General features: G+C 52.1%; 1 protein-coding gene across 1 annotated transcript; it reads left to right on the top strand.

The window, feature by feature from the left end:
* The first annotated feature begins 1,420 nt into the window (after nucleotides 1-1,420).
* On the top strand, nucleotides 1,421-9,545 carry CXCL14 (C-X-C motif chemokine ligand 14). The gene is made up of 4 exons (XM_047084921.1): nucleotides 1,421-1,662; nucleotides 1,838-1,943; nucleotides 5,701-5,814; nucleotides 8,370-9,545. The coding sequence occupies exons 1-4, from the start codon at nucleotides 1,599-1,601 to the stop codon at nucleotides 8,383-8,385; spliced, it is 300 nt and encodes a 99-aa protein (XP_046940877.1). The 5' UTR covers nucleotides 1,421-1,598; the 3' UTR covers nucleotides 8,386-9,545.
* Nucleotides 9,546-25,111: the final 15,566 nt, after the last annotated feature.

Here is a 25,111-nt window from a genome sequence, read left to right as displayed (position 1 = left end):
CCATCCTCCCAGGACCCCCTTTGGGTACTTGCACCCCCAGGGAGTTGCTGGGCTGACAGCACAGAGCTGTGTGAGCTGGAAGAACCTGGCAGTTTCTGCCCTGGCTTCAGCTCTGGCCTGGGAGCCAAGCCCAGGGACCCTTGGAGCCTGAGATACTCCATCCCCTGTTGCTGGGTCTAAGAAGGAAGCACTTCCCCAAGTGCCTGAGGGAGGCAGGGTAGCCCAGAGGCTGGAGCCCCAATTCTCCAGCCCCTCCTGACCTAGCCACCTGGCTCTGTGGTCTTAGACCAGTTATTTCTTCTCTCTAAACCTGTTCCCATGCCTGTCAAAAAAAGAATGAAAATACCAACTTGGAAAATGATTTATAAGAATCAAAATAACATAGGTTAAAATACATACTATAATGATATCGATAGGTAAGATTTCCTGGGCACCAACTATGGGTCAGGCATTCTGTCGGACACTTTACACGTGTGATCTTCCACACCTCTCACAGCCACCCTGTGACATGCACTATGACACTCCTGCTTTACAGAAGGCACAATGAAGGCTCAGAGTAGTGAGGTCACTTGCACTGGTAAGTGATGAAGCAGGAATCTCTGTTGCCCTGCCTTGGCCCACAACACTACGCCACAGAGCCTGGCATATGTCTGGAACATGAACTTTGTCCAAATGGTTACCACTGCCATGTCTCCCTGCTGGGCAGAGCCTTTAGAGAATGGTATGACAGCAAGGAACCCCTGGCTGGTTCTCACCACTCCGCAGGCAGCTCGCACAGCCATGTACCAACTTTAGGAAGTCTTCCTCTCAGAGTGACCAAAAATCCCTCGGGCGCATCCCTTGAGCCAGCCGCAGTGACCACAGGCAATGACTTTGCTCCTGTACAACCTATGGCAACCTCCCTCCAGACCTGGCCTTGTGCTCTGGCCACCAAGGCTGCTGGCCCAACAGGGACAACTCACGCCCTAGGAGTCAGGCCTGCTGGCACTCACACCTGGCACCTGTTCCAAAACCCTTTCAGTTCTCAGAAGATCTGGGCCGCGGGCCTGGGTCTCTCAGCAGCTCAGGACAGCATGCTTGTCTGGCCAGAGGGAACCATGCGATTCAGAAAAGCAGCGCCCTTAAGCAGCCTCTAAAGTGTCCAGAACAGCCGGTACCGCCGGGGCACTGGCGGTGTGCGCGGGCTGGAGTCTCGGTGTGCAAGTGTGTATAGAAGCAAGGGGGCAGCGGGTATGAATGGGTGTGTGCGCGCGTGGCTCCCAGTGTGCGCCGCGGAGATCGCGGTCCCGGGGCGGGGAAGGTCTCCTCCCCCCACCTCGTTGAGAAATCTCAGTGAGTCACCGAGTGGTTCTGCATATTAATGAGCTCGCTGCCGCGAGGGCAGGAGCGGATTTAAAAGAGGCCTGGGCGGGCGGAGGGAGGCTGCGGAGACAGCGCGGAGCCGAGAGCGGAACGCAGCCGGCACCAGGCACCCACCGACGGGCGCATCGGGAGCGAGCGGAGCAGAGCCGGAGGCGCGCTCCGAGCAGAGAGAGCTGAGCCGGCCGGCCGGGCGCCCTCCCCAGTCCCTGCTCCCGCGCCGCGCCCCTCCGGCCAGCATGAGGCTCCTGTCCGCCGCGCTACTTCTGCTGCTCCTGGCGCTGTGCGCCGCACGCGTGGACGGTGAGTGCCCGGGAGGTCTCTTGTCGCCGTCCCGTCCCGTCCTGGGGCACCTGGGCGCCAACTGCTGGGCTTCCAGGGTCCCCCGAGGTCCTGGGTGGGCACCTAGGGCGGTGGGGGGGGGGGGGGCAGGAGACCGCACACGCAGCTGAATGATACCCGTCGCTCTCTCTCCCAGGGTCCAAATGTAAATGCTCCCGAAAGGGGCCCAAGATTCGATACAGCGACGTGAAGAAGCTGGAAATGAAGCCAAAGTACCCGCACTGCGAGGAGAAGATGGTTATGTGAGTTCTGGCTCCTCACCGTGAGCGTGTGTGCGGGCTGCTCTTAACCCGATGCTGGGGCACAGCATGGGGCTGGGTCGGTGGGGCTAACAGACATTCCTCTGTGCCTTTGGCAAGGCCTTGGAGGAGGCTTTGTAATTGCCCAGCAAGTCCCTAGGACACTGGCGTGACAGTCGGAAAGAGTTTGGAAAGAGGGACAACTGCCCTGTTCTCTGGAAACAGCCTCTGGGTGTTCACCCTTGCTAAGATTCAAATGGGTAGCCTAGGTGCTTGCACTGCCCACCATTCTGGGGTGATCAAGGGTTAAATGGCTCTGGTCGTGCCAACTTTAGAGCATCGGGATTGAAAGCGCTCCAAACTCACCCAGAACTATTGAACTTGCACCCAAACTGGGACGCATGTTGCCTTCCTGTTGCTGGAGAGAGAATTAAAACAAATGCTGTCTTTAAGTCCTCAGACCCAACCCTCCTTTCAGAGCCTTTTCCCTACCAGGGGACCACAGCCAGCTTTTTTGGCTGCTAGCGATTTCATGTTGAGACTGATCCTTGATCCTCCACCACCGGCTGGACTCTTGTGGGTCCCTGAGCCTGAGCAGTGCTGGGCAAAGTGATCTGCTGGGGTTAACGTGCCATGCGGCTGGAGCCCTGCTTGGTGGGGATGCAAAGAATATTTTTAAAACTGGGACAGAGTGAGAGAACACGGAGTTTCCTTGCCCCTCTGCCTTCCCAATTAACCACTTGAGTCCAGCACCACTGTTTCCCCATCAGTATGCACTTGGCCAGGAAGGAAGCCCTTGGCAAAGCAGCTACCGTGGTCTGCCACGGACCATTGGCCCCTCTTCCCCTCCCCCAGAAACAGGACACACTTTATTCTCAGTCTGGGCAAGTGCCTTCTATCCGCTGGCCCCAATGGTCCCAAGGCCTCCACACAGTGTATGCAAAGGCAGCCCACCTCCCCCCACACACTGCCACCTGGGGGCTGCACAGTCAGGCTGAAGTTAGGGGAATTTGCAAAGCCACCAGGCTTAAGCCGAACCCCACTGCCTTTCTGCCCAGGCACATAAATCAACCCCTGTCCCTTGCCTAGTAGACGCAAATCCAGAAGAACTGCCGGAAAATCTTTTTTTGGTGGGGGCTAGTGTTCCCACAAGCTAAAGGAGGAGCTACAAGTCCTTCATGGTTTCCAGCTTGGGGGCTGAAGATGACAGGGACGTAGCAAATTAAGTTTGCACTCCTCAAGTACTGAGAACCACCCCACACCCCATGGCCAGGTGCCAAGACCTTGCAGAGAAAGAGAAGCAGGGTATGGGGTGCAGAGACTTCTCTAAAGGACCCTCAATAAACAGGTTTACTCTTTCTCCCGACTAAATTTTTTCAGAATAGAGAGGAAACTGACAGCAGGCAGGTGCAAGAAGGCTTTACGCAACCTTGTGAAAACTGGCAGGGGCCTCAGGAGGTCCAAACACAGTCACCAGTCTCCTTCCTAAACCTTCACCCACACCCAGCCCCGCCCACAGCACTGAAGGGCTGAACATCCTCTCCTGTCTCAAGCTCCTAAGAGTCTCTAGATCAGATGCAGGGCCAGCACTTTTTGCTAAAGCAGGTTTTCAGCCACAAACGCTGAACAAAAGCAAGTCTTCCAGTTCACCCTGAGTCACCCAGAAATCTCTGATGAGGCTGGGGGTGGGGTGGGGAGGCCAGTGTGCTTTGCAAGTGGGAGTAGACTCCAGATTTTATAAAGGGCCATTTGTGCCCTATGAACTCTTGCCCAAACCCTCAGCACCCCAGAACCACTGAGGAGAGGGGACACAGGACCCAGAATTCCTGAGCAACTGCTGGGAATATAAATCGTCATGTCTTTACCCCACAACCAATTTTCATAGTCCCAGTGTTGTGACAAGCATTCAAGGACTGTGGTGGGAGGGCTGAGTGTCTTCCCTGCTGCCCCAACCTTCAGAATTGGGAATCCCCAGCCTGCACAGTGACCTAACTGAGGAGGGCATCTTCATCAGGCTTCACATCCCTTCACTTCAAGTGCAAAAGCAGCACTGTAGGCAGAGAGAGCAGTGGGTTAAATTCCCGCAGAGTGACCGAGTACTATGGAGAGGAGAACAAGCACACTGCACTGGGAAGCCTGGCCCCATGCTTGAAGACCTAGCAGGAGGGACAGGACCTGGGGAGCGACTGGTCTCAGAGGGCCAGTGAAGGCAGAGCCCAGTCCACAGCATTTAGCAGAAGAGCCACCCCTGCTCTAGGAAGCTTAGGCTGCAAGAGGGGGCCTTGGAAACTCTGAGCACAGAGAAGGGAAGAGAACAAGTTGCCCAGAAATATTCTGCCCCCATTCTGGTGGCAAGATTCGGTTTTTCTCTCCCTGTCAACAGGGAGACTCAGTTTGTGGTGGCCCTGCTCCCATCTAGAACTTTGCCCATGTGCCCTGACACTTTACCTTTGAGAACCTGCAGGGCCCTAACTGCCCTCTCTCCCTCCCTTCTTTCTCTTCCCAATCCAGCCTCCAACTGCCCCTCTTTGCCCCCTCAGCTCATTCCCCAGCCCACCATCATCTGTTCGTGCCATGACCACTCAGGGAGTGGCACCTCTCACCTTCCCCTTTTCCACATCCCCTAGGTAGTCCTTTGTTCTGGAACACCATCCTTCCTCCCCTACCCAGAAGCTTCCTCCTAAAATCCTGCCACCCTGGCCCAGCCCAGGGTGAGCGGGGCATGGCAGTCCTGGGCAGCAGTCCTGCTTTCCCCGTCCAGGCTGGAGCTCACACACTAAGGCTTCTCTTTCTCCTTGGCCATCTCATCTTCCAAGACAATTACTAATGACAGGAATTCTCCACATTGCATCTACCAGGTGCTAGGCACTCTGCATACATTATACCCTTTCATTACCCGATAACCCTAAGAGGTAGGTCCTATTATTAAACCCATTTTATAGATGGGCAAACTGGTTAAGAGAAATTACCCAAGGTCCTACAGAAAGAGCTGGGATTCACACCCAGGCCCTACACTCTGTACAGTGCCACCTGCTTTTCTGCCGCACGGCTAGGGCCTCCACTCGGTTTGGCACATGGGCTGACAGAGGCCTGAGGGGAGGAGGTCTTATTTTCTTGCTGGGGGCTGAGACAACTGGGACTTCAGGCTCAGGAATCAAAATGGGCTGCAAGGCCAGCAAGACTTAACTTCAGGATCCGTCATGTCCCAGCCCCGGGACAGACTTCAGAGGATCAAGGGGTGCTGGGGTTTGAAGGGTCAGACAGAGACCACCCATGTGCAGGGCATGTCTGAGCCCTGCCACGAGCAAGTTCCTTGTACCCAAGGAAAGGGGTCTCGGCGTGTGCACCTTGCTGATATTAGCTCTCTCCACCTCTCCAATCCTAGGTTTAGAGGAGCTGGAAGAGTCCCCAGAGCTTTGTTCTCCAAGGGAGGCATGAGCCCTGTAGGCAACAGCCTTGTGGGGGAGGGGGTAGGGGGAGGGGGACTATCCCAGACCCTAAGAACTCCAGGGGAGAAGTGAGAGCCAATCACTCCATACAGGGTTAAACTGTATGTGAAATCGGAGACTAAGGGGACACCCAGAACCTTCCAAAGAGGCAGCCAGGCAGTGAGCACCAGGGCGCGTTCCCCTGACAGGAGGAAGGCGGCCACATTTTCAGGGCCCTCCCTGACTGGGACAGACCAGGGCAGCCCACAGGCCACACTGAGGGGCTGCCCTTCAGGCTCCTCAATCCTGCACCCCACGCTGCTCCGTTTCAGCATCACCACCAAGAGCGTGTCCAGGTACCGGGGTCAGGAGCACTGCCTGCACCCCAAGCTGCAGAGCACCAAGCGGTTCATCAAGTGGTACAACGCCTGGAATGAGAAACGCAGGTATGCATGCCCCCACCTCCTCACACCTACCTTCCCACCAGCCCCAGGTCTCAGACCCCGGCTAGCTCCTCTAGCGTCGTCGAAGGGGTGAACACCCGCCACAGTAGCCACGGCGAGCAGAGAGCCAAGCCTGTTCACATAACCCCATGGGGTAAGGAACTCGCTGCTTCACAAAGCAGGCCCTTGCTCCCTTGGACAACTGTAAGCATCGAAAAGTTATCCTTTCGTGAACTAAAGTTTGCACCATGCTAACGTGTTAAGCTGTAGTCTCAATTCCTCTTCTTTTTAAAGCAACCTAAGTTCTCTGACCCTCAGTTTCCCTCTGTCAAGTGAACGGGCAAGAGGCTGGCATGGCTCTCTGGGACTCTTGTGTGGTGAAACATGACCACTTAAGTAACTGTGTTTATTAACTGTAACACAGGGTACCCCCACCACACAATGAGGACAATACCTTACCAACAAACACTTCCTTCCCTCAAGGGGCCCCCGTGTCCCCTGCTGCCCAGAAAGCTGACAGACTCCCTCCCAAGCAGGTGCAGGGAGGGACCTTGGACTTGACCCTTTAAAATCAGAGCCACTGTTAATCTCAGGGGGTAGCAGTGGCCAGATGACCAGAGCTGTGAACCAGACCCCTGTCCTCTCTGGGTTCTGTTTCCACAATCAGAAGGCCACTCTCCATCTCTGATCTCCTGTGGTCCCATGTCTGGCAAGTTCCCCGTTTCCCCATACCACATAAAAGTGAGCGTGTCCCAGGGCACAACTACTCCTCCCACACTCAGGGCCTGTCTACACCTGTACCTATATACCGTGTGTATATATGTGCACACACACACAGAGGGGACTTCCTCGGGAGCTGGGCCCAGCACCCCATTCTGCAGAGAGGGAAACCAGGGTGAAGTGGAAATGGGGAGTGACTTCCCTGGGAGCACATGGCAGAAAGCCAGGCCTCCCAAGGTCACCTTCTCCCTGCCTGGAGCGGCTGCCCGAGCCACCCCTCCCGTTGCTCCCCCCTCCCCAGCCCTTCCACTCGAGGCTCAGCCCATGACCGGCTCCCCCACAGCCCACACTCAGGCCCAACCCCACTATCTGAGCCCTTTGCACTGCCTCCGAAACCGCCTCGTCTGCAACTGCTTGAAATAGAAACTGATGAGAGCAAGAGGTTATTTTCTGTGGATCTGATGGGAATGAAGCCCTCTTTCCGGTCAGGGCAGGCAGCTCACGTGGCCGAAGCAGGACCCGTCCTGTCCACTGCCACTCTCCAGGCCCTGCGTCATCCAAGTGGAATGGGGCTAAATGCAGGGCCAGTCTGTGAAGCGGGCTAAGACCATCTGCACAGGACTGAGGGCAGACACTCGGGCGATGTGCACAATTTGTCCCTCAGCCCTCCACCTGGGCCATGGCTCTGACGACGGGGAGGCAGGCATGGGACAACGCAGCCCTGCTCTTTTTAGATCTGCAAATTCCAGTGAGGAGAGCCACTCGGTGACCAAGCCTCCCGTGGCTTCATTACAAAATGAATTCATCCTCTTTCTAGGGAGGCCGAGGCATCCTGGGAGAGGAAGGGGATGATCTCTTGCCCTCCCCACCTCCCCTCCCCCTGTAAAAGGCTGGAAGTGTCTCCACGAATGTAGAATGGAGAGAAAGAAACTACCGTGAAGTCTCCTTTGCAGAAACAGCAAGAGAATGCTAAATGTACGGTGCAGGAAGGAGATGCCAGCAGGCTGGCCCAGGCTAGTCATGGGAGCTGCTGGCAGGCCCAGGAGCTGCTGGTCTGTGGAGCCAGCCTAGCAGCTCCGCATCTGAGAGCCCAGAGCTCCCGGATGCCACGGGAAGCAGCAGCATCGGGCGGAGTACAGTCAGGTGGTCTTACTCCAAAACAAGGAATGAGGCAGAGGAATGGGTGGGCTGTCTGAGTACGAAGCATGGCCCTGAAACAGCCATGGGGCAGAACAGAAGGGATTTAAGATCTGAAATAGAGACAGTCTGGGAGGTGAGGGGAGGGGGGGAGGTCATGCAGGTCCTACAACCACTAAAAGGAAGTGACCTGGAGCCATAGGCCTCTGGGACAGGCCCCAGCCCCACTAACCACCCTTCAGTCTTTAGGCAGCAGCTTCTAGAACTAGCATTTTTCCGGAAGACATGCATTCTCTGGGCAAAACACAAGGGAAGATACAAGCCTGAGTTGAAGGATGGGATGCCCTGTCCTCCCCTGCCCCATCCCTGCTCATGCTAGACACAGACCTCATTCCCACCGTGGACATTCAGTGTTCGTTGGGCAAATCTTAAGTCCCTTGTGCCTCAGTTTCCTCATATATAGAGAGGGCTTGCTCCATAGGGCTTTGAGGATCGCAGAGGTTGAGAATGCACAAAGCCAAATTCGGGTAAGATTTTGAGGTCCATGCAATGACCTCCTCTGAGGTGTCCCCCCCTCCTCCTACTTCTCCCAAGCTCCTGCCTTCCCGGGAGGGGCACTCCCGAAGGCAAGGATGAAGCAGCTTAGCCCCCGCCCTGTGTCATGTCCTGAGCCACTTAACATGGGTGTTTTCTCTTCCCAGGGTCTATGAAGAGTAGGGTGAAAAATCCCTCATAGGAAAACTTCACACCAGCTGGGAGACGAGCAAAGGACTCTGCAGATAAAAAACAAACCTTCTCTTTCTCACAGGCATAAGACACAAATTATATATTGTTACAAAGCACTTTTTACCAAGGGTCAGTTTTTACATTTTATAGCTGTGTGCGAAAGGCTTCCAGATGTGAGACCCTTCTCTCTTGTGCTCCAGACTTCATCACACACTGCTTTTTACCGAAAGGGGGGAAACTCATGCCTTTCCTTTGTAAAAAAAAAAAAAAAAAAAAAAAAAAAAATGCTTTTTTGTATTTGTCCAGACATCACTACATCTGAGCTTTATAAGCGCCTGGGAGGAACACAGAGCTTGGTTGAAACATTTCATAGCAGCGTTGCTCCGTTGCTAATGCGGGACGCTTCCGCTCAGAGGTCCTGGCGCCTCCACACAGCTGCCACAGGCTCTCCTGGGCTCACGGTTGGTCACAGCCTTGGGGGGACGCCACAGTGGACCCCGTCACCGGGCAAGCAGAAGCCAATCTCTCTGCATCTGCTGTGTGAGGGACTCAAGTTTGTCTGCTACAGAAATGTGCTTCACCCCCCCCCACCCCCCACCCCAGCTAACTTTTACGTATTCTAGGAAACATTTCCAAGATTCTGGGATGGCAAAGCACGGGGCCCTTAAGGAAGGGGTTGGGTCTTCCCTCCTTCTTGTGAAAGGTTCACTGCTTCAGTATTTACTGCTTTGGAAGCACGCGAAGTTCCCAACACTGTTAGCGAAACCTTACAACAACACTTAAAAAGAGACCAATCCACGCACAGTACATGGCTACAGACACTCTATTGATGATGGAGAACCTTCAAAGCATGTTTCTTTCCCTCCTGGTGGCAGAACACGCGGTACGGAAGCATTCTACCTGTAACACCCCGTGTAATTCTTCAACGTTAAGCAGCACAGTCCTCTCTTGAAAGCTACGGCAACCCTTTTCCTTTGTACATAGACTCTTAAGAACGCCCCCTCCGCACACTGCCCCTTTGGTATATGCCTCGTTGTACTGCTGTGTCATATGCTATGCACGTGTCAGAAACCATTAGCATTGCATGCAGGTTTCATATTCTTTCTAAGACAAAAAGAAAAGTAATAAAATATATTTGAAACGTACCCAAATTCTAGACTACTGACTTTTTTTCTATCCAGTGAGGCCAGGATGACAACCATATGTTTACCACGTTGTGAATAAACTGGGACAAGTGCACTGAGAAGGAAGGAAAACTGGCGTTTCCCAAATACCTGTCAATATTGTCACCTTTGCGGGATGCCGTCACAGTCCTAAAACCAGAAAGCTAGGTCTTAAAGTCTCAGGATGGGTTCATCGGATTAACCAGGTCCATACATATGGAATTAAAGGGTCACAGTAGGGTCTCCATTCAGGGAAGATGGCAGATGGGGGACCAGTCAAGATCCCTGTGGTCCAGGCCCCCATGATTCCACTGGGATGCAGGGAGAGTTGGAAAGTGCCCAGCTCGAGGCTGTGGGGCTCTGGAGCCAGGCTGTCTGGAAGGTACATCCAGAGAGATGCTGAAGCTCTCTTTCTGCTTCTGCAAGCTGGGGGTGCCGAGCACATACCTACTCAGGATACCAGTGCCTGGTGAGTGCATGGTAAATGTCAGCACCCTTAATATTCACAAGATCTGGCCTCTCCGTACTTTACACAAACCACCCACAACCCCACAGCCCACTGTATCCAAGGTGGTGGACAGGCCTCCCTGTGCCCACCTGTGTCCCCCACATTCCACAGGGCTACCTAAAGGGACAGCCACCCTGTCCACACTTCTTGTTCACTATGCAAGGAACCAGCAGCCAGGCACTCAGGTGCACTTCACCTCTGAGGACAGTTTCCTGACATGCACGGCTGGTTCTGCCAGCACTTAGGGGAACACACAGCAAGCACCCTGCCCTGGCGTGTCCTCAGCAGAGTGCGACTATCGACCCTTTCCAGCATGGCCTCACCTCCTGACAACGCCAAGTTAAACCAACTGTATTCCTGAGGAAACTGAGGGCCAGAGAGGTGAAGAAATTTGCCCACGGTCACTCATCACACTGCTCCAATAGCTGAGCCTGACAGCGTTTCTGCTGAGGGGAGTAGGAGAGAATGGGCGAGGGCCACTATACCAGGGCTTAGTCCTGCCTTTCCCTGGGTTACAGAGAGAGAAGGAAGACTGGACAGGGACACCAGACACCGACAGAACAGAGGAGGAGAGTCCCAGTAAGAGGGGGCATACCAGGGCCGGGGAGAGCAGAGGCCAGGCCTCTCTCCTTGGGAGCCCTGAACCCTGCTTGGCCCCAGATCAGCACGCCGTGGGGCCTCATGAGGCGGGCCCAGTGTAAGAAGTCAGCTGCAAGAGCCCCTCCACCAGCCTGGCAACGCAAAGGCACAACAGCATGTGGCCACAGGGCATGGGGTTCTCTGTGATGCAACATGAGTTTCAGGCTTCACCTTCCGCTCACTCTAAACACACCACACACGCATCCTCCCCCTGCTCTCTCTGTCCCATCTGTGGTTCCAGGACGAGTACCTCCTCCCCAGCCCTGCTGGTCCAGGTGTCCGCTTGGTTCTCTGACCTCCCAAAGCACAGAATGGATTCCTAGGAACAGTAACAATGTCCCTTCATGGCATGCCAGGCACTGACCCGGGCCCTTGCCCTGCACACTTTATGTCCACCCTGCCAGCCATGCTGTGCTGCAGGGGCCCAGACAGGTCAAGAAATTTGTTTAGGAGACACAGACAATCAGTAGAGGGAGAAGTGGACTTCGAGCCCTAGTGTGTCAGGGAGCAGAAGGGGGGAGAGACTTGGTGTAAATATCTCCTCTTCTATAGAGACCGTGTGTCCCTGGAGAACAAACCCTGGGCTATGCTTCCTGGATGGCTTAGATGCTGTCCATCAACAGACGATTATTAGCTGGACCACTAACAATAGGCTCTGGGCCCCAACACTTCACCAAACACCAAACAAGGGTCCTCCGATGCCAGACACTGGGCTCTGCCCAGGGAAGATGCTGATTACACAGCTGTTGTTCATCCTTTTTCTCCTTGGGCCTTCTCAGCAGCCCTATGAGGTATCCACCTACCACATTCCAGAAAGGAGAAGGACTCCAATGCAGCAAAGCAAGGCCAGGCCACCTTTCCACGTGGCTCGCCTGGGCCTCCCTGGGGAGGCATGCAAGGGCACTGGGGCACACAGGCAGCCCAGGCCCCCATGCAGGCTCCACCTCCAGAACCACTGCTTCCTCAAAATGGGGCACAGCTTGAGTTCCAAATGCCACGCCCCCGACCCCTTCCTCCTCCAGTTTCCTGAGCAGTCCGCAGCGCCACACCAGGCTTGACTCCAGGATGGCCACATCCTCATGAGTTCTGGCCCAGCTCTCTGCCCGGCCAAACCCTCTACCGCGAGCTTTTCCTGGTCAGCTTGGACACCACATCAGGACCAGCTACATAACTGCAAGGCCCGGGCCAAAAGAAAGATGCAGGACCCTCTATTCAAAAATTAAAAATGTCAAGACAGCAAGACCAGAGCATCAAACCCCAGCACAGGGCTCTGTGTAACTCACATGTGGCAAGCCCATGGAGCCAGCCTTCTAGCAACTCTAACACCCATCCAGACAGCTCACCTTGGCCCTGAGTTATTATATGACTTGTTCTCCACAATTTACATTTTTTTTTAATTTTTTTTAACGTTTTATTTATTTTTGAGACAGAGAGAGACAGAGCATGAACGGGGGAGGGGCAGAGAGAGAGGGAGACACAGAATGGGAAGCAGGCTCCAGACTCTGAGCCATCAGCCCAGAGCCCGACGCGGGGCTCGAACTCACGGACCGCGAGATCGTGACCTGAGCCGAAGTTGGACGCCCAACCGACTGAGCCACCCAGGCGCCCCTGACTTGAATATCCAACAAGATGTGCACCTAGGAGCCAGGGACCATGTCTTACACTTCTTTGTAAAAACCCCAGAATCTAGGACAGCACCTGTGAGGTACTCAAACACTGTGAATTAATCTTCGTCTGGAGCACCCTCAGAGCACGCTCTCTGCACCCACTTACTGAGCTACCACTATGTGCAGAGGCCTGCAGCGAACACCATGGGGAACGCAGGTCTGGTGAGGTGCCGTCCCGTCCTCACGGCCAGAGTCCACGGTTCATCCACCCAGCCACTGTCTCATTAGGAAGCATTTGCTACATGTCGCACACCGTGTTGGTTGCTGGGAATGACCCCTCCAGAAACTCCCAGGCTACGAGGGAGTCACAAACCCAGCTGAAACTGCCCGCTGGTCTAAGCACACTATGCTAGAGGGCTGCGTGGCCAATTTGGGGGCTACTCCAAAGGGACAGCCCACCTAGTCTTGGAGGAAGCAACCCCTGACCAAGACCTCTACCAGCCTGGAGAGGGCTCATGGCAAACTGCCAGTAGTTCTCAGACAAAAACAGGAAGTGTTGATTCCAGCCTGGCTCTGATGTGGCCTGTGGTTTCTGTGTCCAGTGGCGATAAGGCAGGCCAGCAAAGACAGGGAATACCACAGGGACTGCTGGAGGAATTCAGAACACCAGCCATGCCCCAGTTGAATGTCCAGGGAAACCAGCCACAGCTCCAACATCTACCCCCCATTTCATGCATGTCTCTTCCTCTCCCTTGTCTTTGTCTGCTGTCTGGCCTGCCCAGTGATCCATGGCTGCGGCCAGCCTCCCCAACCTTATGGGCAAGCAAGCCGACCACGGCTTTTCTGGGCAACCTCCCACACAAGGAAGACATCATCCCGCTTTAGGTACCTCAGGGTATTCTCCTGTTCTCCTCTTTTTGAAAAGTTGAAAAGATATTCTCAGAGGTCATCAAGAAAGCAAGAAAACCCAAATTGTCTTACTTTGAAGGTAACCTCTCCCAGCTTCCTGCTCTCCAGGTCGCTCTGATATTTGCCACCAGAGGGCAGCAAAGAGCAGATGTACCTGAGCCCAAGGCTCTCCAAGGTCCCCCGGGGGGCCCTGTGAGAACAGTGACAGCAGTGAACCAGCCAGTGAAACCCTGTACTGAGGACCTGCTGTGCCTTATCGCACTGAATCCTGCAAACAGCCATAGCAGGGGCTTCTATCAGTAGCTCCCTTTCACGGATGAGAAAACCAAGGCTCAGTGAAATGAATGCACTGTCCACATTCATGAAGCTACCAGGCAGTAGACACAGGATTCGAACCCAGCTGTATCTGGCAGGGCTTTTGCGCCCTGAAGTGCACACTGCCTCCTGGTTCCTGCTGACCCCGGGCCCACAGAAAACTGCTCTGCCCTCACCTGGGGCTTTACTCTTGTTTAGAGAACAGAGATCAATCATGCACTTAACCTGGACCACCCAGAGTGCCAGGCTTAGCCAGGCTTGTCCTGAGTGTGCCTCATTCGTCTTTTGGAGGCTAAAGATGGCAATCACCACACACTCCTCCGGGCTTGTCCCGCTGACCCAACAAAGTGAGCCCGACAAGTGCGCAACGGCTGCTCTTGGCCCACGTCCGGCAGACGAAAATTCTGCTTGAGAACCAGCAGCCACAGCCTTTTCCCGCAGCCACCAAGAAGGCTGAGCAAGCAAGATGGCTGTGCTGTGCTAGCATCAACTTCGACTCGACCTTTAAGCTCGAAACAAGGTGAAACCATTTTTGGTTTCAAAAAATTAATTCAAAGCTGGATTTGAAAGAATCAACCCCACTTCCTAATGAGAGTTGACATTGTGGGATGAGTTGCAGGCATGTCTAATTGGATGCAAATGAAACTCTCATCTCCTATTCAACGTTATTCCCCTGGAGCAAAAGGGAAGGTGGAAGCAAGCTACAGGCTCTTTCTTTCAATCCATTGTTTCCTAAGAATGTTTCAAAATTACAAAGGCTTTTGTCCCCTCGAAATAATGGCCTGCAAAGACAGACCTAATTACTTGCATTAATACAGTCAAAAAAATATTATAAACCGAGAGAATAAAGAGAGAAAGAATACCCTCCAAGTCCTTGATAGCTGCTAAGATACCAACCCTGCTGATTCCCCGCACTTGGAAGGGCAACCAAGTTTAATAGAAACTGTAACCGCCACCACAAATGGTATTTATTGAGTGCTTTCTCAACAAACGCTGTCCGTAGCCCCGTTTTACAAATGGAGAACTTAAGGCTTAGAAAGTTGAGTAACTTGTGCATGTTCACACAGTGGCCAAGGGGGTCTTGATTTTCGTTTGGACACTTCCAGGTAGGGTGACCATATGTCCTGGTTTGTCTGGGACAAGCCTGGTCTATGACTGCTGTCCCAGGGAAATGATGAAGAGTGTTCCCTTTTGCTCATCACACAGTGAGTACACTGGGCCTGGCAGGAGAGTACACAGGGCATGGGATTGTGCGGTATCTGAGACATGCTTCTTCAATTTCCCCCCTTGAACAACCTAGTTCGAAGCAAGCGTTGGCCCTTTGGAAGAAATGGTGCCTCTTTAATGCCAAAGAGCACCCTACAGAATCCGGGGCAGTCTCCCGGTTTCTCCTGCTCCACCCTGGCCTGCCTGTCTGGCTAGATAAAGACTGGAGCTGACTGACACCCATGGACTGTTCTCTTTGGGGGAGGAGGGGGGGCAGGCACATGGTACTCTGGAGACCCATGTGTTCAGTGAAGGTCCAAATCCAAATCCCTACCCCCTCTCCGTGTGTCTGAAATTCCCCAGACAACTGGAGTATCAGACTCTGGTTTCAAGAGAACAAAATCAGCCAAGGGGCTGTACTTCCCAGAGGACTGAGGTAAATCGTTCCTTGACAATTCGGTTGGCACGCTCTGTGAGGGGTAACGGGATATGGGTGGGCCATTGACATCCTATTGTGATTCAGGGATGGAGAGCTGAAGCATATCCGGGGGACTGGGGAAACCCCCGCAGACCCACAGTGCTTTCCCTCCCCCTACATCAGTACTGAAAACTACTCCCCTCCGACTGCCTGCTGCCGGATTTGGTCAAGTCTGGAGTGCTTTCCTTAAAGGCTCCTTCTGAGCCTGGAAGGAGCTGAGGTGAGAGAGGGCACGGCCCCAACTCGCAGGCTAGGCTGAAGCCTCACCTTGCAGGGCCACCTGAGCTGGGGCAGTGCTGGGGAGCACGGGAGTCCTTCAGGCTCCCTGACTCAGCTGTCCTCTCCGTGTTTAGCCCCATAGGCTGGCGTCCTGCTCCCGAGGCTTCAGGGTACATCCAGCTGCTGCTCTGCCTGACCTGACCTGTCCCAGATCCTTAAGGGGTTTTCTGGACCTCTCCCCTCCCCCAGCCATTCAAAGAGCCCCTCATGGGACAGATACACAGAAGGGACCCAGGCCCCAGCTCCACGTCCCATCCCCAAGTGTCTACAAGGCTGAGAACACAGGCTGTGAGCCAGATGGGCCCATTCAAATCCTGGCTCCTCTCCTTTTTTTTTTTTTTTTTTTAAGTTTATTTATTTATTTTGAGAGAGAGAGAGAGAACAAGTGGGGGGGGACGGGGGGGGGCGAGGGACAGATGATCCGAAGCAGGCTCTGCTCTGACAGCAGAAAGCCTGATGTGGGTCTCAAATTCAAGAAATGTGAGGTCACCACTCGAGCTGAAGTCAGACGCTTAATGAACTGAGCCACCCAAGGCACCCCCTGGGTCCTCTCCTTAAAAGCTAAATGACCATGGGCAAGTGACTTAATTTCTCCCAGCCCAACTTTATAGGGCTGTCATGGGCATTAAACGAAATAAATGTCTCCACACAGAAAGTAAAAGTCAATACATGGTTGCTTATTGTTATTATTATCATCCTGCCTTTAAAATTTCCAACATGAGGCACCTGGGTGGCTCAGTCGATTGAGCATCTGACTCTTGATTTCAGCTCCGGTCATGATCCCAGGGTTGGGGGATTGAGCCTCTCGATGAGCATGGAGCCTGCTTAAGATTCTCTCTCTCCCTCTACCCCTCTTTCCTGCTCATGCTCTCTCTCTAAAATTAACAACAAAAATAAATAAAATTTTCAACATAACATCACATCTGCTAGGCATAAAAGGGCCAGTGGCACTTGGGTGGCTCATCAGTTAGGCATCTGACTCTTGATTTGGGCTCAGGTCACAATCTCGTAGTTTGTGGGATTGAGCCCAGCCATCCAGCTCTGTGCTGACAGCACGAGGCATCCTCGGGATTCTCTCTCCTTCTCTCTCTCTCTCTCTCTCTCTCAAAATAAATAAATATTTTTTTTTATAAAGCTACATGTGGGGACACATATCTATCAAGAAAAGAATTTGGAACCTTCTGAGAACTTTCCTACCTCAGTTTCATCACATACAATGGGAAAAAAATAATACTTAACCTCAAAGATTTTTTTAAAACACTAAATGAGACAATGCAAGTAGAATATGTAAAACTTTGTGTGGCACATAATAGGCACACATAAATTGGCAGCTAATAATAACAACAATTTCATGTTACTCACAAGAATATATTTAACAGTTTAACAAAGACTCTTACGTCTGGGAGAAAAACCACCTTAAAATATAGTCATACCTTACACCCAATAGCTAAATTTCTTTAAAATTATGTGTTTTTAAACTGCTTTGGGATGCTAGCGCCCCTCCCCCAAAATTTACTGATGAATGCTGTTTCCTTCTCCCCGAAAAACATGCACAGGCTATTTTACAATTTCAGGAGATTCTGGGATTACCCCGAAGTCATCTTTACGGTTCCTTAGACCTGTGTGAGCAAGTCCTATCTTAGACCACCCCAGATGGGGCATCCAGAGGCTGCCTGAATGCTTCTACTACTCCCGGGAGCCTCACAAGGCATAAAGCAGCTCACTCCAGGGTTGGAAAAGTGCTAAAAAGTTGTACGATTCTTCCTTGAATCAGGAAACTGAAAGATGCTTCCCGAGGTCTATCTTTGGAGCAACACAGAGGGAGTATGATACCTTCTTCAGGGGCCAACCCTTGACATTTGTGGAAAGCAGGACCCATGCTCTGACGGGTCTGATCTCTCCAGGCTAACCTGTGTGCCCTCCCAGCCATTCCAGGTGATGGCTTCCAGGCCCTCTGCCATCCAGGTCACGGTGCCCAAACCACCTCCTGCATGGCTGTGGGTCCTTTCCTTTATCTAGGACACTGTGCTTGTAGGGACCCTCCTAAGTCTGAGCTACTGTTCTTAGCTACCTCATCACATCCATTAGGCAAGCATTGAACTAATCCCCAAGGCCTCATCGTACAAGAGCAGAGTTTCATGCCACACATACTCCCACTCCAACCTTTCATCTAGCCACCTGATCTTTTGAACCTAAGCCCACCACTATACATCTGTCCCAATCAAATTTAGTCTCACCGATTTCTTCCCTGACATTCTAAACCCCTCGGGAGTGTTTGAAATTCACATTCTATCACCCGGTATATTAACTCTGTCTCTCAGCTTTGAGACATTTGCAAATCGCATCCAACATAAGCCAATCAATAAGACTTACACATCTCCCTGTGTTAAGCTCAGGGCAAAGTGCCTTACACATGTTCTCGTTAAATTTTCACGTCAACTCTATGAACTAGGCATCGACGTCTGTACTGTCAGCCCTGTTTTACGAAACAAAATGGAGTCTGATGGAGAGTCCGTCACTCGCATAACAGCCGAGGTACTAAACAGCCGAGCCACAATTTCAACTCAGCCCTGTCCAAGCCGTACTATTTCACCACACCTTCGGCATTTCTACACTGAATGGCTTTTTTATTTCTAGAAACATCTGTCACTGCACCCAGGCTGTGGGATCTCTGGTAATAGTGAATGGGTTTTGTCTCTGAATTCCCAGCCCCTGGCAAGTGCCTGGGGCCGAGGAGTTGTTTCAAGACCAGTAGAGAAAGGAAAGCAAGGAGAGGGGTCACCCCGGGGCCGGTGTGTGAGAAAATGCTTCTAGAGCTGAGCCATGAAATTCAGGTTCTTCCTTAAGAGCATTTAATCTACCCTGTGGAAACTTAAGATACGTTGCCATCCACACATGACCAGAAGGTTCCAGGTCCCCCAGGGTCATGCTGGCCCTAGCACTGCGACATTCATTCACCCAAGTCATCGGAAAGCTGACCAGAGGGTGGCCTTGCACTCATAGCCCGGTCCACCTGAGCCCAGGGGTGGCTCTCCCAGTGTGTCCCCAACCCCACTGCTGGCCTCCTCAGCACAGGAGGCTGCGTGGTGCGAGAGAGAAGGTTCAGGAAGCCTGAGGCCTGAGATTTCTCAAATATTCCTGAGAGGACACCCACATCCCTGACTAACTCAAATGCTCTTTTTCATGAAATGGACACTGGGAACGAACTCACAGAACTTTTATACTGAGGTATCAGGCTGAGGGGAGCTGAGGGAAAGGGGCTTAATACACTGTCGGAACATAACCACTGGGGTGATGTCCACACAGCACCACGTTTCCTGGCACACCGCCCCTCGTGGCATACAACCCCCCCCCCCATGGCCTGCTCCTTTCACTACAGGCGGCAAGGTCTGAATTCTTCTGGGAGCCGCCAGGGAGGAGTCCCACTCAAGATCTGCGGGGTAACGGACGCAGAGGAAGACCCGGGCAAAAGACAGTGTTCACGTGAAGGAGAAAGAGCGAGAGCGCCACCTTGTGGTGACTCGACAACTTGCATGCTGCCTAACTTGCCGCTTCGGCAGTAACACCCTGCCAGCCTCTGGCACTTTCCTCTGCAAGCCCCTGCCCCTGCCCGTGCCCCATCCCGGAAAGCCTGAGGGGGCTGTGAATCACGACGTCCACGCCCACCTGACCCCAGCAGTAGGCACGGTCCCTGAACCAGGACGGCCAGCCGGGGCCCAGCATCCTCCACCAAGCATGCTGATTGGCTGAGACACGGACACAGGACTCAAGAAAGCCAATCAGGGACGTCACAAGATTTACTAGGTGGAAGCGGGAGAAAGAGGCTTCTCTTTTCTCTGGTCACAAGTCATAAGAACGTGGACTCAGAGCACCAGAGGTCATGTGTGGGATCGTTGAAAGAAAACCTGCCTGAGCACAAAGCCAACACAGAAGGAATCGGAGCAGAGAAACGGAGGGCCGGGACTACAAAAAACGACATGGGTTAGCCCCTGGATCAAACTCTGCCTGAACTTGCACCTGCTCTCTCTTCTCAATTACAGGAGCCAACTCATTCTGGTTTTGCTTAGAGTCAGGTCTCTGTCACTTTTAATCAAGAGACATAACATATGAATAAAAGAGAAAACATATTAAGCCCAGTTGTAGGGAATAAATGATGCTCGCAATAACTTTATAATAAGGCTTATAAGAATAACTATTCATAGGGGCACCTGGGTGGCTCAGACGGTTAAGCACTGGACTTTAGCTCAGGTCACGATCTCATGGTTTGTGGGTTCGAGCCCCACGTCAGGCTCTGTACTGACAGCTCAGAGCCTGGAGCCTGCTTCAGATTCTGTGTCTCCCTCTCTCTCCACCCCTCCCCCACTCGCACTCTGTCTCTCTCTCTCTCTCTCAAAAATAAATAAACATTTTAAAAACTTTTTTAAAAAAGAGTATTCATGGCAGCTCAAATCTCTCTTTGCAGCCTTGTGGAAATATGGAAATATCCTCAGGGACTGCAGGATATATCCTTTCAGCCAATATGATTTCTAGGAGTCCATCCTAAGAAAAGAATCCCACTCAGGAAAAAATAATACTTGCATGGAGATGTTCACTGCAGCATTATTTACGATAGGTATAAATAAACAAATAACTAAGCAAATTCAAGAGGTTATGATACAATTGGATATGTTATGGTACATACTTCAATTTCATTATATATACATAGTCAGACAACCTATTCCTATGCCAACTACAGAAATATGTATTCAGACAGTCGCGGAACACCAGCAATAATTTACTGAGTTCTTATTGTGGGCCACATATTTTACATCCTTCGTGACATTTCACCCTGAAACAATTTAAATGTTATGGACATCTTTATCAACCCTCTTAGAAATGAGTAATCTAAGGTTTGAAGGAATTTACACCTTTTTGGTGAAAGCGACAAGGGACTGGAATCCAGGAGTCCTAATACAAAATCCACACACGTGCTCCCTATGCTATTCTCCACGAACCAGGTGAGGCAACGAGGTCACCTGGGTTATGTGTAGAGGCAGCACCTGGCCTTTGTGGGAGGTACTCTGTATGTTTAGCTGTCCTTTCCAGCTCAAGGTCCAAGCAGAAGCAAAGTAAAGAGCCCTTCTCGGCATCTCCCAGGGGTCAGGCACTGAGCCAGATGCTTTGCTTCCACTGTCTCCATTAACTCTTGCAATGATCCCCAGAGAGGAGAGCTCACAAAACCTTTATTTCTATGGGAGGTGACTTCAGAGAGAACCAGAGCTTTGTTCCTGATCAGGGGCATGGCCTCTTATCCACATGTATAATGGGAAGATGAACGGGAAAATCGCAGAGACCTGCCCAGTCACAGGAGAGGATGCGGAGCTGGAAATGGTCTGAAGGGCTCTGAAAGTCCGGCAGAAGGATATCTGTACCATAAAGCCTGGAACAGTAAGAACACTAATACTACAGAAAGGACTACTACTATAGGGCGCTTACTCCAAGCCAACGCTGTCCATGATTTCTCACCTCATCCAAAGAGCAGGCCTTCAATCCGGGCATTATTATCCCATTTTACAGATTAGGACATCCAGCAGGTGGCACAACCAGGCTTACAGATAAAGACCCCACAGCACCTGGCCTCTCTGGAGTCCAGCAATCTCCACACCTGCACAGTTGAGTCTGTGGCACATTTCCAAGCACCGGAGATAGAGAGGGGCCGGGTGGTGTGCCCCACGTGGCTTCTGGAGGGGTTCTGAGCAGCAGCGGCATAGCTGGTGAGAGACAGCAGCCCAGCTCCCCACTAATTGTGTCCCTTTGTGGTGTTCCGTTAAGGACTCAGAAGAAACCAATCTTTGTGTCTTTTCACGGTTAAAATTCTACATAGAACAGAAACCTCAAAGCAGCCACCAAGCCAGTCTTTGTTGGGTTTCTAGGCAGTAAGGACGCTGCATCTCAACACTTAGTGCTCAGAGAGAAAGGGGCTCGGTTATTCAAAGCGGAGCTTAACAAGAGCCTTTTTCTCCCGAGTCCTTGCAATTTTGGACTCACTTTTAATCCCCGGAAGAAATCTTGGATCGCTTTTCTCCTCCACATCTCAACGTTGTTCCTGCAAGTTCACAAACTGTCAGTGGAAGATTTTCAGGAGGTGGGCAGTTCCCACTTTCTACCCCATTCTGGTAGGACCAGTTTGGTTTTCAGAACCTTGAAACCTCCATTTTTGAAAAACATCAATACACTCAGAAACACATACTTTTTTTAACTCAGGTTTCTAAATACAAAGAAATTTATGCATTGTAGTTTCACAAACAAGCCTCAACTGTATTCTTCCAAATAAGATGCCAGGCAGGTTTCTGAAGAAGCCACTCTGTGGAAATTGGCCGAATGCACTTGTATTAAAAGAGCATACGTATCCTGAAAGAAAAGCCAAAGACAGACTTAGGCGCCTGGGTGCTGGAAACACACCCTCCCAGGTAGGACAGAGGCTGTTTCTAGTGCCTTGAAGAATAAACACCTTCTAAAGGCAAAGATCTCTTGCCTTCTCTGGGCCCCAAATTCCTCTATGGGCCACTCATCATCATTATCACCAAAACTATCACTCGTAGGGCAGCTAAAATGTGCGGGCCCTCCCTGGAACACGTGACATACTTTATCAAATCCTCAAAATTACAGAGAAGAGGAACGTTTATCCCCATTCTGTAGATGTGGAACCTGAAACCCAGACCCTTGAAAAAACAACACAACCAGCAAGGGGCAAAGCCAGAGTCAAGCCAAAGCTGTTGGACCCAAGTCCAAGTCCTTCCTGCCTCAACCTTTCACACCCCTGCCCCTCTCTACATCCTGGGTTCTGCTAATGAGGAGATCTATACACCTGTAGCTTAGACAGGGATACCGAGGTGGGAGGCCTCCCTCCTCCTCTTCGAGAGGGCTTCCTGTTGACATACTCACACAGGCTGTTCCCAAGCAAATGTTCTCTGACCTGTCTCCCCCGACAAAGTAGTACTCCAAACTCTCTCTTTTTATCACTCAAGTCAGCCAACGAAGTGTATGCAAAAACCCTGCTCAAGGAGCCTGGGATCCAAAGGCGGCAATGGTTCAGCCATTTTGGAGAGTAGTTTGGCAGAATTGTCATTATCAAAAGAATTATTATTATCAAAAGTGCCCGTTTCTCTTTTTTTTTTTTTTTTAATTTTTTTTTTCAACGTTTATTTATTTTTGGGACAGAGAGAGACAGAGCATGAACGGGGGAGGGGCACAGAGAGAGGGAGACACAGAATCGGAAACAGGCTCCAGGCTCTGAGCCATCAGCCCAGAGCCCGACGCGGGGCTCGAACTCCCGGACCGCGAGATCGTGACCTGGCTGAAGTCGGACGCTTAACCGACTGCGCCACCCAGGCGCCCCTCTTTTTTTTTTTTTAAGTTTATTTATTTTGAGAGAGTGAGAGTGAGCTGGGGAGGGACAGAGAGAGGAGAGAGAGAATCCCAAGCAGGCTCCACACTGTCAGCATGGAGTCCAACATGGGGCTCGAACCCATGAGCCGTGAGATCACGACCTGAGCTGACATCAAGAGTCAGACACTTAACCGACTGAGCCGCCCCCAAGTGCCCCCCAAATACTCATTTCTGACACCCTACAAAAGATCTGACTAGTATTCCTTAAATGGATAGCACACTCCAACTGGGCAATTAGAGGTAACTTAATAAAGGAAAGTCAGTGACGTGCTGGGGCCAGCACTACCAGCCCACGAGAGCCAATGGCTACATTTTCATAATGTTTATAAGCCAGCCGCTAAACTGTGCTAAGCCTGGAACAAGCCGTGATGGGAGCATTTATTTGCACGACAGGAATCAGGAAATGCTACAAATCAAATTGGTTTGGTTAGGGTTTTCCCCAGAGAGACAGTGATTACACATTTACCAGCACACCCCTGGAAGGATTTATAAAAATGTGGGCAAAGTTAAGGGAAATCAAGTAGGATAATGCAGTCCTCTGGAGTTAGCGACAGGGGGGGAGCTGTCAGCAGTCAAGCCCTGAAGGAGCAAGGAATGGCACCAAACCCACACGGGAGCCGTAGGGCAGGGCAACTGGTAGAACCTTTGACAGAGGCAATGTAGCAGGCAGGAGACAGGAAAAAAATACTCCAATTTCAGCCACTTCTCACCAAACACCTCTGGCTGCCGCCTGCCATGAATGGAGCCCACCTGAAAGCAGAGGGCGTGGGAGCCCCCCAACCCCACAAGGTCCACAACGATTAGCCTCGGGGGCACCATGCAGAGTGATGAAAGGTAGAAGGTGGATCTGGGGCACCCCGTATCCAGAACAATATGCCACCAATTGTTACCACACACACACACACACACAGTCTATGCACCAATACATATATGTATTTCTGGAAGAGCCCCCAAATGGTAACAGTGGTTACCTCCAGGGAAGGATGCTGGCAACTGGGTAAACACAGGGAGACTTTCTTTTCATTAGACTCTTTTTGCTATTGTTTAACTGTCATTCCTGCACATATATTACCTTTTTGAAAAGAAGTCAGGGGCGCCTGGGTGGCTCAGTCACTTCAGCGTCCGACTTCGGCTCAGGTCATGATCTCACGGTTCGTGGGTTCACGCCCCACGCCAGATTCTGTGCTGACCGCTCGGAGCCTGGAGCCTGCTTCGGATTCTGAGTCTCCCTCTCTCTCTGCCCCTCTCCTGCTCACTCTCTCTCTCCCCAAAATAAATAAACATTAAAACTTTTACAAAGCAGCGAGCCTTTTTAAACAGCAACGTTTTTCCCTCTCTTCACACACTTGGGGTGGTGCGCCAGGGCAGAGGTCTCATCTGGTGTGGCAGCAAGGGGCTGCCACAGTGTGTGACTTCGTTTGCTGAGGAGAGATGGACACCTGGAATCATGCCATGCAGCGACCTAAGGGGAAGACAGCACAGAGCCCTGTGACAGAAGGTAGGCTCCGCACCCGGGGTGGGGGTGGGGGGGAGAACGTGGACTTGGGAGCTGGACTCTGCCCCAGATTGGCTCTGGGAACCCGGCAAGCCCTCCAAGCTTCCGTTCCCTGGCCCGTGGTGGAAGGAAACGGCCCCTAACGTGGTGGGGCAGGAGGGGCCGGGGTGGTGCCAAGGAGAAAGGATTTCCTTCAAGGCAGAGAGTTTGTGATGCTCGTCAAGGGACTGGGGTGGGGGTGGGGGGGTTGCTTCTGAACACTTTTCTTTCCAAGTCCTTTGCACCCATCTCCCAGCCCGGGAGTCTGGAAAAGGCTTCCCGGAGGGAGCAGAGGTCTTTGGGGGCTTGGTGCTGAGCTCCACCTGGTGGCCGTTCAGTCAGCGACCTGGAGGGGGCAAGGGAGTCCCAAAGGGAGTGCAGGGGCTGGGAAACGTTCCCAATACGCTTCGTTCACCCACAAGCTCACGGACACCTTTGCCTCCTCCTTGCTCTCGCCCTGTCAACACTGTGTCTTCAGAGGAAGAGCCACCCCTGTGAAGGCTAGCCCTGGTCCCACCGGGATCACGGCTGCAGGGCAGCTCCGAAAAGCCCCTCGGAGGGCCTCTTCACACTGCTCCACTGAGGCCTTCCATAGGACAAAATGCCTAAACAGAACACTGTAGCATCTCTGTTCTCCATTTAATGAGTGGG

Source organism: Lynx rufus, unplaced genomic scaffold (genome assembly GCF_022079265.1).
Source record: "Lynx rufus isolate CCGP_SWC_20201006 ecotype Redwood Valley unplaced genomic scaffold, mLynRuf1.p SCAF_1, whole genome shotgun sequence".
Classification (NCBI taxonomy): domain Eukaryota; kingdom Metazoa; phylum Chordata; class Mammalia; order Carnivora; family Felidae; genus Lynx; species Lynx rufus.
The sequence above is the reverse complement of the archived record's forward strand: the minus strand, read 5'-3'. Positions and strand labels throughout refer to the sequence as shown.

Bases quoted from the DNA above. Each gene is read 5' to 3' on its own strand.
- CXCL14 (XM_047084921.1), top strand. From the start codon at position 1,599: ATGAGGCTCCTGTCCGCCGCGCTACTTCTGCTGCTCCTGGCGCTGTGC. The intron at 1,663-1,837 runs GTGAGTGCCCGG...TCTCTCTCCCAG, and splicing joins GTGCGCCGCACGCGTGGACG to GGTCCAAATGTAAATGCTCC. The intron at 1,944-5,700 runs GTGAGTTCTGGC...GCTCCGTTTCAG, and splicing joins TGCGAGGAGAAGATGGTTAT to CATCACCACCAAGAGCGTGT.